Source organism: Perissodus microlepis, chromosome 15 (genome assembly GCF_051167445.1).
Source record: "Perissodus microlepis isolate ML-2025 ecotype Zambia chromosome 15, ASM5116744v1, whole genome shotgun sequence".
Taxonomy (NCBI): domain Eukaryota; kingdom Metazoa; phylum Chordata; class Actinopteri; order Cichliformes; family Cichlidae; genus Perissodus; species Perissodus microlepis.
This window is the reverse complement of record NC_140475.1, coordinates 1,310,576-1,326,002: the sequence shown is the minus strand read 5'-3', so window position 1 is coordinate 1,326,002 and position 15,427 is coordinate 1,310,576. Positions and strand designations below refer to the sequence as shown.

General features: G+C 42.2%; 2 protein-coding genes and 1 pseudogene across 2 annotated transcripts; 1 reads left to right on the top strand and 2 right to left on the bottom strand.

The window, feature by feature from the left end:
* Positions 1 to 1,111: 1,111 nt before the first annotated feature.
* LOC146371378 (uncharacterized) lies at positions 1,112 to 4,701 on the bottom strand (annotated as a pseudogene).
* Positions 4,443 to 12,631, bottom strand: clmnb (calmin b). The gene is made up of 10 exons (XM_084954346.1): positions 12,180 to 12,631; positions 11,293 to 11,354; positions 11,120 to 11,215; positions 10,621 to 10,704; positions 10,417 to 10,509; positions 10,103 to 10,329; positions 9,650 to 9,843; positions 8,470 to 8,552; positions 6,624 to 7,942; positions 4,443 to 5,868 (listed from the first exon to the last, which is right to left on the bottom strand). Exons 1-10 carry the CDS (start codon positions 12,244 to 12,246, stop codon positions 5,739 to 5,741), a joined length of 2,355 nt encoding a protein of 784 aa, XP_084810472.1. The 5' UTR covers positions 12,247 to 12,631; the 3' UTR covers positions 4,443 to 5,738.
* Positions 12,632 to 13,464: 833 nt separating this feature from the next.
* Positions 13,465 to 15,401, top strand: LOC146371376 (high choriolytic enzyme 1-like). Its single transcript, XM_084954352.1, has one exon. It carries the CDS (start codon positions 14,144 to 14,146, stop codon positions 14,933 to 14,935), a length of 792 nt encoding a protein of 263 aa, XP_084810478.1. The 5' UTR covers positions 13,465 to 14,143; the 3' UTR covers positions 14,936 to 15,401.
* Positions 15,402 to 15,427: the final 26 nt, after the last annotated feature.

Below are 15,427 nucleotides of genomic sequence, written 5' to 3'. Positions count from 1 at the left end.
CAAACGAATGTTGAAGAGAACTGATAGAAATCCTGCTCAGTGGCAACACTAACAAGGTTTTGAGAGTTTTTGTGTATTTATGGTTTTTTTATTAGTTGTCAAATATATAAACAGTCTGGCCCAGAGTGTCATCCTACATACAGAGATAGTAATAGTAGTAGAGTTGCTATGACGGCATTGCCCCCATTAACATTAAAATTAAACAGCCTTGTATATCACTGTTCATTTGTTATCACTTGAATCACCGTTTCATTGTCATCGTGACTACACTGGTGTTTTTGGTTCAGACGGCCCACCATCGCTCAAAAAACGGCAGATGGTGCCGTTAAATATGTGCACATATTTGTGCAAAGCAACGACAGAGCCGAGTAGCACATGCAAAAAGCAGAAATAGAACAAACATATCAATGCAGCCACTTTAGGTGAAACTCTTCCTTCCTGGACCAGGACAAAGGTGAGCTGGATTATAGGATCCATGGAAGGAAAACCCGGATTATTTTTATCCAGATTAAACCTCTGGAACACTTTGATCTGGGGTTTCCATCAGTCACTGCTCTTGATTAATAGGCTGACATTTGTGTTGCGTGTGATAAATCTGTTGTCCTGTTAATCAAACTATTATCCATTCATCATCTTCTCAGTGAGCTTAAGATCATCACAATATCTACACAAGACCGAGTGAGGTGAAAAGTACGAGCTGCTGTCACAGAGCTGCTAAACCTTAGCGTGCTAATGTGACACAACATCGTGAGCATTTCTCTTCTGGTGTTGGAGAATGATGCTATACGCTCTTGCAAAACAATTTCCAGTAATTGCCAAAGATGATGAAGAGATGTTACAGGAGGAAATAGCTTTCAGAGTGAAGAAGTGACAAAAAGAGAAAATGCTTTTGTAATGAGAGAAAAGCATTTTTATGTTTTACTTTTGCAAGAATAGCAGAGATTCAGTCACGGGGATAAATTGCTGCCATTTAAATCTCTTTTCATCATTTCATGAAAATGGAAAAATAAACCATAAATCACCCTGTGATGTTTGAAAAACCAAACTCCCTCTGCAACTTCAGTGAAACTGCTGTAAACGCCTGTTTTCCTGCCAGGAAATGATACGACTGTCATCTTCTCTATGTGAAAACAGTGAACACAAGAAAAAGAGAAGAGCGTGATGTTCACTCATGACATCGGTGGGATCCACGAGTCTTCCAATAAGCAGGATGAGCTCCGCGTCACCGATTATGAGCATGAACGAGCTGCCAAAGGTTACTCATGGGGGGACAGAGAAGTCGAGCATGGTGTCAGGTCTCCCCCCTTCCTTTGCCTTAGTTTCTTCCACCTTCAGCGTGACCTCATGAGGTGTCTAAATGTAAGGACATGGAAAAAAGGAGCAGTTAGAGGACAGAGTAAAGAGAAGTGGATTTCTAAATGAGGTAAAGGAGACAAGGGAAAAGTAAAAATCCGTTGCACATAGTTGTGTTTCAGTGTGTTTGGCAGCTTCATGGTATTCCATTATTTGGTTCTTTCTTAACCTCGAGGAGTGACGCCATCTTTCCCTCCAATAATCCAGAGAAGTTGGCTGAGTGGGAGAACCCAACGCTCCTCAGGAGACTTTGTAAACTGAAGGATTTCCTGAGTTGAAACTTAGGGAAACGGATTTCTGCCCGCCTGTGGAAACAACAACTTGTTAATGCGTTTGCTCTGAGAAGCCTTGTTACAACCTGACATTTCACTCACTGACAGTAATTATATCTGACTAGTAAACTACTCCACGTCGTTCATCGTGATACCTGACAACAGGAAGCAGTTGGACTGACACAGCTCCACAGACTGTGGATTCAGGAGCGAAAACACTTATCAGTGAACATATATCACAACGGGGTCACACCTGGACTCACCTCTGCATAAATATGCATGTAACGTGGTTGTGGTGTTCACAGTGTTTCACCTCACTGTTTCAGAGGTGTTCTAAGGATTATCCACAACGACACAACGCACAATCCCAGTTTGTGTACCACTTTAAGAAAAGTGATTGTTTTTAATTTGATGGCACCAACAAATCTGATAAAAGTTGGGAGAGATTAACAAAAGGCTGGAAAATAAGACGACTGGCTATTAAAAGAGCATCTTTGAGGCAGAGGTTCACCAATCTGCAAAAAAAAGAAACGCATGTGTGTGTACACAGTTCCCCACTGCGTCCACGGTGGCAGGTTAAGGCTCTGTCATGCAAAGAAGAAGCCACATGTGAACATTATGAAGAAGCAATGATGTCTTATCTGTGCCAAAGTTTATTTAAAACAGACTGAGACAAAATGGAAAACTGTTCTGTGGTCGGGCGAATCAAAATCTGAAATTCTTTTCCAGCAAACATGGACACCACACTGTAATCCAGACACTCACCACCTGAAAATAACAACAGCTGCTCTCCGCAGTTCCCAGATGTTTACAGACTGTTGTTAGAAGGAGGAGGGATGTTGCACAGCAGTAAAAATGTCCCGATCTCAACTTTTATGAGATGAGTTATTGCCATCAGGTTAACAATGAGATATTATTCTTTCTCAAAATTGTACATTTTCTCCATCTTAACATTTTATGTTTTCTAAATTCTATTGTGTATAAAATATAAGTTAATGAGATTCATAAATCATTCCATTCTGCTTGATTTATATTTTACACAGCATTCAAACTTGGGTTATCAGGTAGGATTCTGTGTACAGGTACTGTTTCCTGTGTTTGGATGAACAAGTCCACATTTTTACATTTTTAGATTTAAAGCCTTTATTTTGCAAACTGTGTTGGAGGAAGTACTCTGATCCTTTAATTGAAAGTATATTAATATCAGAGTATGAAAATACTCTAATAATCTAATTACTTTTATTTTAATTCAGAAAAAATAAATAAATTATGAAACATAACTTACATTATTGCATAAATATTCCTGAATCATTCTTTGGCTTTTTGCTCCAGTAGCTTGATAATATTTTGCTGGTTGGAACTGTTGTACATAGTTTTTCATTTATGACATTACTGATTATGAATTTTGTAAAAATATATATATATATATATTTTTTTTAATTTCATATACATATATATATATATATATGTATATATATATGTGTGTGTGTGTGTGTGTGTGTGTGTGTGTGTGTGTGTGTGTGTGTGTGTGTATGAAATAAAATAAAATAAGAAAATCCCCAATATCCAATAGATGGCTTTATGTTTATGTTTTATACACAAAACTAAACTGGAAACATAAACTTACATAAAACAAAATAAGCATGTTTTCATATTCAGAAAGATGGAGCCATGAAGTAAAAGTATCTTTGGGTAACAAACAGTCCTCCTACGCTGTGTTAACTTGGAATACTTTGAATCTCTGTATGAAGAAAGGATGCAAAATGACACAGATGCAGTCAAACATCTTGATTCTGTGCTGCAGTAGGATATCATAAATCTGTACCTAAAATACTACTTGGATATTTTAGATTCTGTATTCACTTCATCACTTAAATACACCATGCTGCATCCCCTTTAAGTAAAATATTTCAGCACTGTTGGGAGATGTTCCAACAGGGATGCAAAATGACTCAATCACAGCCCGATGTATAGCTGGTAGATTGACATGCTGTGGTTTGAATTTTATTCTTGTTTAACCAGCTGCATCTTGAGCCAGAAGCTCTTACAGCTGTCAGAGAGGCGGTCCTCCAAGGGCCGCAGGTCTGCTTTGGGAAACCAGGAGCAGTGAGGTGGTTGCAGCATTCAGCCTGAAGGTCTGTGTGGGGCTTTTCAAATGGTTGAATCCCTGATGTGTTTGTTATTGACATGATCAACACATAATAACAAAGTTTCATTCCTATAAAAAAACACTTGGTTTATACTCTAACCACATATTCATGTATAAAAACATGCAAATATAATCTTTGAAACGTATATACTTATAAGCTACCTTTGAAATACACATGATTGTTAATAGTTTGTCAGAGGCCTGCAGGTCTTTCCTCCAAGTCTCAGAGCTGACGGTGCAGACAGAGGACTCAGATTCATGAGACCTGGAAAATAAATTTTTATAGTGTAGTGTAGCTCGTCCATCAACATGTAGGCTGCTACGCAATCTTAACTGACCCCCAGTTCTTTTTTTTTGCGCCATCATCTGCCTGAGGTGCAATTTGCCACTCCTGCTGTGGCACCACCAATCCCAGCATCTGTCCTGGCTCCAGCTCCAGACGTCGCCTTCTGAAGCCCACCTCCACTCCCTCCCTCCTGGAGATGAGGCTGCATTGCAAATCTGTGAGAGCAGATATGGTGGCCTGCAGGCTGTGTTCTGTCTAGTTGGCCACCATCCCTGGGGCCTCCAGGGTTCTGGCTCTGGTTATCAGACCCAGAAGCTGGGCAAGCTGAGCCAGAGCTGACCCAGGCCCGAGGGTGAGAAAAAGATGCTGCGCTGATGCTGCTGCTGGACGTCAGGCTCAGTAGCAGTTCTGCTGGCCGGGTCACGATACGGTTCAAAGGTCGAGGCCGTGTTTAGGGCTGATGTACCGAGCTGCTGCAGCTGATCGGCCTCTCTCTCCCTTCGCTCAAGAGTTTCAGGCCTCGGTACAGCTGATCTATATGCCGGGGGACACGTTAGCAACACTAGCACTCTTATACATATAAAACTACACACAGCAGGCATCATTGCTGCTTCTCTCGCTATCCTGGCTTGACCGTACATAAGCCCAACAAACCCCTTGCTTTGGGGGAGTGTTGTTCTCGTGGCTCGGTGTGGGGGTGGCGGTGTTGAAAGTATATCGATCTCCAGGGCTGAGCTTTCGACTCAGGGGTAATGCTCTAAGCAAACAATGGCAGTGTGTTTTTAAATTCTTAGAACTTGACCAGCAGTGAATGTTTGAGTATTTGGGGGCAGAGAGGACAGAGATTACTCACTCGACCCCCAACTTAATACACTTTCTCTTCAACGTGGATTTTGAAGACTGTTTCGTGCTGCTGTCACTGTGATATTCCAAAAGGCATTACCTAATAGTCCAAACTGCTTAAAATGACAACATCTATTCTATGTTTATGAGTGGATCACATGCACACACATCAAGCAGCTGGTTTATTGTTTGTATCAGATGGTCACAACAAATATCCCGGAGAAAGCCTGTGGTAAAAATAAGCTTGAACTCGGGCAGCATCCGAGATGAAGACAATAAAGCGGTCCACAGTCTAAGCCATAAGTGACACAGCGAGAGTCTGTGAAATGCCAAAGTGCTCATTAAGTATTATCAGCTTAATCTTCACTTGTCAATACAGCTTCTAATTAAACAGCAGGTCACATGGGATCTTCAGCAGGCAACAGTATAGACAGTTTGTCAAATAAGAAGGTCGCTGCGATGCTGCAGTGCCACCGTGTGGTCGATTTTGTCAAGTGAATTTCAAAAAGGAGTCATTTTTCTAGGAAAATCAATTTTTGGACATGTGTTCAGCAAAAAAAAAAAAAAAAAGCCCCCAAACCATTTCTGATAATAAGTGCGGTGCAAGACCGAGCAGCTGAAAGTCTGTGTAACAATGGGGATTACAGGATTTAGCTTTATCTGAAACTATGGCCCTGAGTCTTATCAGATTAGTCTGTGTATCTGCTTAAATGGCGTCTTTAGGAAACTGTGTCACAGATGAAGAGTCAGTCCAGCCTTATGTGTCCCTGTTTGCCTCATTAGTGGCAACTGGGCTCATGAGCATGTCGGAATAAGAAGCTTGTGCTGCAGTGACTCAGAGGTTCATCTGACTGAGGATGAGGCAGCAGTACAGCAGGATCCACCAGACCAAGAGCATTTCCAGCTCTAGCAGGGTCACACCACAAGAGGCTGCTGAAGGCTGGAGAAGGGATCCTTCGTCACCGCTGGAGACAAACAAAGGAGTGTGAGGTGAAGGTACTGCACACACTGAAGCAACCACATCGAAATCGGGAGTAGCAAAAACTACAGATACATTTTATAGTGTTTATCCAAACAGAAGCTTTAACAATATCATATCCATGTTAACTCTTTACCTTGTTTTCTATGGCTAAATTACAATAAATAGCATTCTGGGACTGGCTCATCAGACTTTAAGTTAACTTTAAGCAGCCATGTGACTTAATAGAAATCCTAAAACACGCTCGAAAGTGAAGCATATAAAAACACTAATAACTCAAACTTCTCAGTGTGACGATACTCGACTGTTTAGCCAGGTAAGTGCTTTAGACATGAAGAGGGAGGCCAGTATGTGTAAGGGGCGAGAAGTTTGTTAGTTCCCAAAACCATGAGCAGCCTGATGTCTCTCCCCCCAGCCTCTATAGAAATATTCCTCTGGGCCATGATCACACTGTGACTGAGCGCTTTCCTTTCCAAACCAGGCTGCTGTTTGCACAAAGACCCTTTGACAGTAATGCGACAGTATTTACTCGCTTTATGCTGCAGTACAAGAGACACAGCAAGTGCACAGCAGCTGTAAAAGGAAACGATGCTCATCATCTGTGTGGAAGCCGCGTTGTTTCAGACATTTAACGAACTTCTGTCTCTGTTACCAGTGTTATTACTGAGTCACAGTAAACTGGAAGTCTTGGCAAATGTGGCAGCAAAGTGGTGAATTATGTTTTTACTGATAAATCGTTACCTGGGTGACCGAGGGGTTGACCTGCAGGCAGGAGGCCAGATACCTCCGAGTGTGCGCGTTCTGGGACTCTCCTCCCCATCGTGCTCTGTCGTTGTTGTCGTCATCTCCTCTCCAGCTGCTGACTTAACAAACCCAGACTCTGCTGAATCGATCGCTTCATCGGTGTCTCTCATTTTTTCTTCTTTACACTTCCTGCCACTTTCTTCTTCTGTGTCACTTCTGACTTCACAGGCAGCCTCATCAGTTATTATTTTTCCATTTACTTCACCCTTAAAACTTTCTGAATTTGTACTTTTCTGGCTCTTCCCATCTTCTTTCATCACAGCAGCATCTTGGCTTTCATTCCCTAAATCCTGCCCTCCCACCTGTCCACGTTTTTTGGAAAGCTCTGCATCTCTTCCGTCCTCGGTGTCTTCCTGCCAACGGGCCACTTCAACAGTTGCTTCCGCTGCATTGTCCTCTGTTTTTTTGACCCCATTCTTGAACATTTTTGCATTTTCCATCTTTGTCCCCCTTTCTTCCTCACAATAATCGCCATCATCATTGCTCTGTCCTCTGTTAGCCCTCTGCTCTTCATGCTCCTCTGTGCTTCTACTTTCACCCTCTGGCTTAAAGTCAAGCGCTGCTCCACCGTGTGTCATTTTTCTGAGATTTCTTTCATTTTTGTCAAAATCAAACTTCCTGTGCACCGCTGACTGGGCTGATTCAAGCTCAAAATCAGCCTTCTGTAAAAAGGAGCCTTCCTGATATTTGGATTCTTCTTTCATTTCCTCTGCTGTTTCCTCTTTGACCTTTGGTACTTGTCTTTTCAGCTGATTATATGGTTGAAACACATCTTTATTCAGCTCTAGGATGTAGCTATATGCATCCTCCTCATCTGAATCGAGCGATGGTAAGCTGTAGATTCCTTCCTCGGAGCTTAAAGAATAGCAGCTTTGTGCTCGTCGCTTGTCGTAGCCTTGATCCAGTCCACTGTCCAACCACAGCTGGACCTCCTGGCTGACTATGCCAGCATCCAGAGGACTGGGTGGCTGTAAAGTGCTTCGTGCACTGCCTTTCCTTTTTTTGTAATGTGAGTCTGAAGCAGTCCCAGCAGGCTGGTCGGAGGTAGCTGTTCCATTTGTGTGAAAGGACGGAGAACGGGGACTTCCTGAAGATCTCCAAGACCAACGCTTCCACAGAAGCTGCTCGCTGCTCTTCTCCAAGCCTTTCAGCAACACCTGGACTTCTGGAACATCAGCGTCAGTCTCTTCAAAACTGACTGACTCAAGTGATCCAAAACTGGGAATCTCGGGAATGTCAATATCTGGTGTGGGAGCCTGTAATATAAGCATGTCAGTGATATTCACAGAACCAAAGAAATACTGCTAGCATATAATAATGTCACACTATGAAGGTATTAGTAAGTGCTTAATTTGTCATTTATATCTCATTAATCCTGCTTAGTACGTCATTTATGAACAGATATGTTTATCCATCTGTTACTGTTACAACAGAAGTTACACAGAAGTCTGTAATTGTTCTGAAAATCTGTGTTTTTATGTAAAAATCCCCTCAAAAACTATTTTACTCATTTGTACACTGATGTCACTTATTTTTAAAAAAAAAACATTTTCTAAACAAAGACACCTTTTGATTCAGACTTTCAGGTACACAGTAGGACTTTGGTACGTTAGGAAACAGCGACGCTCTCTGCTTCACCTGTTCTGAGTCTCTGAGCTAAGATGACGGGCGGCCGGTGGCAGTTTCAAGAATAACTAAGTGATATAAATTTATTTATTTATTTCTGTTTTTATATCTACCTCGCTGTGAGACTGTAGTGAAGGTGAACTTGTGCAGCACTAACCTCATCTATGCCTGAGTGACACTTTGGGAACATAGAGACGTAGGTGATGATGGACTGCTCGTCTGGTGAAGTGCACGTCACATCTGCAGGGAACGATTAAAAAAAATCATAAAACACTTAAAAACACAACTCTGTGTGTGTGTGTGTGTGTGTGTGTGTGTGTGTGTGTGTGTGTGTGTGTGTGTGTGTGTGTGTGTAAAACAAAGCTAGTCCAGCCAGTGTAGATTTGCCTTAAACCTGACAGGGTGAACATATAAATGGGCTGATTAGTGCGTTTCTACTCTCCTGTAGCCACATTCACCCAATCACACAAGCACTGCCTTCTATGCTTTTAAGTGCTCACTAACATTCACACTGCGATGGATGCATCAGAGAGCAGCCAGGGGTGAGTATGTTGCCCAAGGATACTTGGCATGCAGACTGTGGCAGCCAGGGACTGAACCACATATACCCTTTACTGCTTGGAAACATGCTGTATATGTACCACGTGGGCCCTCAAAATAATAACTTGCATATCGTGTGGCCCTGTGGAGGTGAAGGTTCCTGGTTTAGGGGATGGTTGGTTGAGTCAGGTCTGGGTTTATTTGAAATTTCAACACTGACTAATTTATGTTAACTAAATATTGCAAGAGATATAAAATGTGATATTTGTTGTTTTCTCTAGAGACATTGTGAATCCACATGACTCTCGTTTTATACATTTTTCATGTTCCTGAGTCAGGACGTTTTTCTGAACTCTTCAAATAAATAAATAAGTCCATGGTTGGTTCTGTAAGTAAATTGGTTCAATAACAGTCCTGACTCAGGGCCATGCTGTTGTATAAGCAGGGCCCTTCATTCATAAGCGTAACACTGTGTACGTCATCTTCTTGCTGCAAGAATGGGGGCGTGACAGTGGGAGCTGTGGGGCCGTCCCGTGGTGTCTGACAGCTTCCTGTATGCTGTTGATGTTTTGTGCACCAGCTTGTGCCTTTTCTCCATCCACTATACGCTCACCTCAGAGAAACATTCATTCATTTCCATTTGTCTTGTCAGCCCCCTGGGCTTGAATTTCATATATGCATTTATAGAAGACTTGCTCTCATGTTTACAGTTTGCTGTAAACTGAAAGGAAATCTCTCATAACTCTGGGCGCATAATCAACGTGGGTTTTTTTCACCTAATATGAGAAATCTTTTACCTTCAGGCTCCAGCAGTGGAGGTACATCCAAGCTGTGATGGGCTATCATGAAAGCCTGCCGGATGTTTTCCACTGGATCTCGATGAAAGCTTTCCCTCAGATCAACCATGACTGGGTTTATGGACTTAACCAAAGCAAGAAATGCCAAGCCGCTCCTCCAGCTCTTCCCAAAGTCCTTCACGTCCACCCCGTACCTGCAAAAAGTTTAAAATGCCATTTAATTAAATGACAAGTGTGAGCCATCGTTCCAGCTCAATCTAAAACTATTCTGATTTCTAACAAGAAAGCTAATTTTGGGCTGATGTAGGGTTAGGATAAGTTTACCACCCATTAGAGCTCAGAGGATAAAATAACCTGCTGACATTTTGTTTCATTCATTGTTTGAGTGGGACTATGTTTGGGCTCAGTGTTAATTAAATGACTTTGTAAGTGTTTTGATCTTTTTATGCTCACTTTGATGTGCATCTTTGCACCCATTGCAGAAGCACCTTGATTGCTTTCCCATGATACTTTGCTTCCCTGCCAGCCTTCCTGCCTTTACTTGGCAGAGTGCTGCAAGAGTATGTGCCAGTGTCACTTGGCTGGGGTGAGAGGTCATTAGAGGATGGATAACTGCTCATTGACAAGGCGGAAAGGCTGGAAGACAAATGCTTCTGGAGGCCTCCCATCACCTCCTTTACCTGTGTAGGAGTAACACAGAGGTGTGAGTCTGGGCAAGAAGTAAGATAATACATTAAGACATTTGACTCATAGATGATAAATCCAACCTGAAAATGCAAGATGATGCTCCAAACAAGGTGAAGAACAACAGATGGTTTACCATCAGCAATTCCAGAAGCATCAATGCCAAGCAGCTTTACCTGGGAGATAACAAGGAAACATCGATCACAATCTTGTTATTCCTGATTTGAAATCATGTCATTCATACACGTCAGAGCAATGTCACTGAATCTACAAGGAAACACACTCACATGTCTGTCATCCAGAAAGACCAAGGCCTTGGAAATGTTGTTCAGTCTGAAGATGCGATGAGAGGAAGACCTAAACCTATAAAGCTAACAAAGTTAGACGAGAAAAAACATTATCACTGTTTGGGGAAATGAGCTGGTTGATTTTATTGCTGTTAAGAAGACTGGTCCCATTTATATAGCAACCCTGAACAATGACGTTACAACCAACAGCTTAGCATGAAGACAGTAAACTGGGAGACACTGCTGGCTTGGCTTTGACTAAGCGTTAAGCTTGAGACTAATTAAACAAAAAAAAGGAAATGACATCAGCAGTAATTAAAACATTTCCTGTCTCTGGCCATGACAGCAAACTCTTTTTCACAGGAACTGTGCTCCCAGAGTCTCCTGGTGAATCTCTGCTTCCAGGACTCCTGCTACGCTTGCAGTGGCCAAATTTAAACAGGCTTTGGCTAAATCTTTCTTGGCATCACATTTGTCCACTGAACAGCATGATTCTTACTAGTCTGCACCCAGACAGCTCCTCCAACAGGCCCATGAGTATTTTGCCATCCTGAATGTCTGTGAACAGGTCGTGCACTTCAATAGGAGGGTCCCGCTGGGGGGAAAAAGCATGACCCTCATTGATAACCACATTTTTTTCAGAGTGATCTGATGAACTGATTTGTGCCTTACTCTCTGCAGAAACACATTCATCCACCTGGTGAAGGTTCTCTTCTGCACTGCTTTTCGTTCATCTGAGGAAGAGAAAACAGGGCCTTGGCCTCGGTACACCAATATTTAAATAAAACATGAAAATGGCATCAGCAGTGATCAGCATAACGTTAATGGAACGCAGTGTAATGGGAAATTGTTGGTGCTTTATTCGTATGGTTGTTATTGTGACAAATATTAGTAAATCGATTAGCTTTTAGCACTCACTAGCCACCCTAAACATTGCTGTGGACTAAATAACCTGTGCACACTCACAGCACTCTGACAGGAGCGAGACACTGTGCCCCACCAGGCCACAGAAGAAAGAATAAAAGCCCCAGGCACTGACCTAGCCTCCCAAACATGATCCCAATCAGTATCCACAGGAGGCACCAGAATTATTCTGACCCACGAGGCCCCACCCTGCAACCACAAGGACGCAAAAGATCCACGTCCAATGCCCTGGTGCTTTTAACTGCAGAACAACAAGTGACCTGTGTCTATGTCACGGCACGTCAGAGCGGGATAGAGATTGATAGGATATGAGGCAGCTGGTTTTTAATAATATAGAATATTGAGGTATTTAGTAATTAAATGTCCATACTCTATTTTATAGATAGACAGTTTACATGAAACCCAACTGAACAGTGCTGGAGAAGGAACATTTTTATAATAATTAAAAATTTGATACTAAAACACTAAATGATTGGGCAATCGAATGACACGAAGCCAAGAATACCTACCTGGAAAATTCCCTAAGAATGCAGTCAAGGAAGCAGGAGAGCAATGATGGTCCTTTTTTGTATTCTTTTCAAAGGTGGCCTGTATACACAGTTATTTAAGTAAAACCCACCAGGATAAGACTGTACCTTGAGATGTGTATTTATCATTGAGCTCGCTCGCTGAGTTTGTCTGTGAATCCCAGCTGTCCTGCATTCTCGTTTAGACTCTTGGCACATGATCCATTATGGAGATAAAAAGTGAGAATAAGTCAAAATGTCAGCAATCAGAGGCACTCCGCGGTTTCCTTAAACACTAATGTTGAAGTAAAGGCAAAAGAGAGGCGGTGTATCTTGCCCCAACACGCTGAAACCTCCCTCTGACGCGTTCTCGCACCACTCCCCCAAGCACAGTGTGAACCCGACTGCCAGTCTGTGGTTTATGAAATCCTGTATGTGGTGGTGGTCACTCCATATCCAGGGGTCTGTTTGCACGTAAGAACTCGCTGTGGTTTCTGTTTTCACGTATAGACTTTGAGGATGTCGTCCAGAAGATCTCATGAGTGAATGATTCATTAAAGTAAACACACATATTTCTTCATAGCTTACCTGGCTCAGGTTAAAGGTACGAGCAGAGGGAGCCAAGGTTCCTGTGATGTGTTAATCAGTTAAAGAAAGAAAAACAGAAAATTACAAATCTTTGTAGAGAGATTTGAGAAAGTGTTGGTCAAGTTTGATAGCACTGGAATTTACCTCTAACATTTCCTGCAGCAATGTATTTTATCTTCCTTTTATCTTGCAAAATTACTACATTCCAGAAACAGGTCGAGTCTCACATGAAACATTCATTTCCAAAAATCCAAAACTAAGACAGAAACAATTAAAAATTAAGCTAAAAAATATTTATCACAGAAATACAAAACTGTAATAACTTTGTTCAACAAGCAGTTAATTCTTTATAATCAAAAAATTGATCCCTGTTTTCTGGGACACCCTGGTGTTGTCTTTCACAGTGAAGATGATGTAAATATTGTGAATATTGTTATTTGCATTTCATCTAAATATTGTAGCTGTTTCCTCGTGGGTATAACACGACGTGTTCTTTGTGCCCTCCGCTGATACCACTTTTTTAATCATAGAAATAGTTTAGTTTTAGTTTTGGTTTGTTTAAGGTTTGTAGAATAGAATAGAATAGAATAGAATAGAATTCAACTTTATTGTCATTGCACATGCACAGGTACAGGGCAACGAAATGCAGTTTGCATCCATCCAGAAGTGCTTTAGTGATATAGATATATTACAATATATATTAGCAATAATATAGATATGTAAGTATATTACAGAAATGGGTCTATTATGGTATGTTATAATGTACACGGTATGAGGTATGTTGTGAATATTCTATAACTATAGGTATGTATAGGCTGTAGTGAGTACAAGCTATGTACAGGCTATGAACAGGATATAAATATGAAAAACTATACAGAATATGAAATAAATAACTTTACAGAAATCTGAGATATACAGTTATACAGAAATGGGAACTATGCAGGTTGTAAACAGTTGTAGGGTTAAAAATTATCGTATGTACAGGATGATTATTTACAGAGCTATACAGTAGTGCAGTTAAGATAAATTAGATATGTGGATAATTTCTACAGTATCTATATAAAGTGCTAGTGGTTGTGAGTGGTGGTTCAGTCCATGTTATTATTGTGTGTTTGAGGGTACAGTTGTCCATTGTGGGTGTGTGTATGTTCAGTCCATGTGTTAACGTGGGTCAGATGTCAGGAGGCAGAGTTCAGGAGTCTGACAGCTGTGGTTCTTACGGTCGTGGTTAAACAAGTCCCACCCAGTAAAGTAACTGTGTTGATCCGTCCACAGCCCTGACATAACACAGCATGTTGAAAGAGTAGGTTTGTCTGTGCGGTCCTCCCTTCTCAGGTTTATTCAGGCCCAGCGATGTGGACCCCAGCCCATAATCCTCCTGCAGACACACCTGTAGAGGAGAGTATAAAGACCCGCGACTCAACTGTGTCAGACACGAAGCTCCGAGGAGTCTCTCCACAGCAGCTCTGCAAAGAAGCTCCACAGCTACCAGACCCACTCTGAAGATGAGTCCCTCTGTCAGCCTGCTGCTGCTGCTCCTGCTCGGCCTCTCTCAGGCTCATCCTCTCATGGAGGAAAGAGGAGGAGGAGAGGGCCAGGTGGAGGAAGACCACACCGTCGATATCACCACCAGGATTCTGACCGCAAACAATGGCAGCAATGAGATCCTGCTGGAAGGAGACATCCTGCTTCCAAAAAGCAGAAATGCCATTAAATGCCAGAGTTACCAGAGCTGCCTGTGGCAGAAAGACAACAACGGCCTGGTGACGATTCCCTTCACCATCAGCAGTGAGTACAGCAGCGGGGAAAGGCAGCTGATCAGAAATGCCTTGCAGTCCTTCCACAGCCAGACTTGTGTCCGCTTTGTCGACCGTAAGAACCACAACGACTACATCAGCATCGAGAGCCAGAACGGATGCTTCTCTCTTGTGGGCAGACAGGGAGGGAAGCAGGTCCTGTCTCTCAACAGGCAGGGCTGCGTCTACTTTGGCGTCGTCCAGCACGAGGTCAACCACGCTCTGGGCTTCCAGCACGAGCAGACCAGGAGCGACCGCGACTACTACGTCAGGATCAACTGGGAGAACATCAACCCACAGATGGCCTACAACTTCAACAAGCAGGACACCAACAACCTCAACACTCCCTACGACTACTCCTCCATAATGCACTATGACAGAACAGCCTTCTCCATCAATGGCAGGGAAACCATCACCCCCATCCCCAACGTCCAGATTGGCCAGAGGCAGGGCATGTCCTACTGGGACATCAGGAGGATCAACCTGCTGTACGGCTGCTGAAAACACACGTTAGCTTGTCTGATTTGAAGCTTTCATTTGTTCGCAAAAGTTCTTCCACTTATGTGTTCACAAGTGTTTTATAGGGAGATAATGAGCTGTAAGGTCAAACACATAAATAAAGTGCATTAAAATGGTACGCTTGATATTAGTGATTCATTTCCTCGCCAATACTTATGTTCCATTCTTTATGATTTGACTTTTCTTGCCTCATCCTTTCTACTTTTTCTTCCACCAATCCGTATCTACAGTCAGGCTTGTGGAAATGTCCTCCTCAATGCATCGCTATTCAAAAAACTATATAATGCAAATACAGTGTGATAATATGCACAGAGAACTCTCGTGTTAATTATACATGAAAATAATACATTTTAATACTCCTTCAATACTCCTTTAGTTTTGTGAAGGTCAAATCAAAGGTTGAGTCTTCTTCTTTAGCTGTGCCACTCAGCAAACATATACACATGTAGGAGGGCTGAAAGCTAATAAATACAT

What these genes read in the sequence shown, in the direction of transcription:
- LOC146371376 (XM_084954352.1), top strand. Translation starts at nt 14,144, where the DNA reads ATGAGTCCCTCTGTCAGCCTGCTGCTGCTGCTCCTGCTCGGCCTCTCT.
- clmnb (XM_084954346.1), bottom strand. Translation starts at nt 12,246, where the DNA reads ATGCAGGACAGCTGGGATTCACAGACAAACTCAGCGAGCGAGCTCAAT. An exon ending in GCATCATCTTGCATTTTCAG is followed by an intron (nt 10,330 to 10,416) that starts GTTGGATTTATC and finishes ACTCCTACACAG; the next exon opens with GTAAAGGAGGTGATGGGAGG. An exon ending in GTGCAAAGATGCACATCAAA is followed by an intron (nt 9,844 to 10,102) that starts GTGAGCATAAAA and finishes AACTTTTTGCAG; the next exon opens with GTACGGGGTGGACGTGAAGG.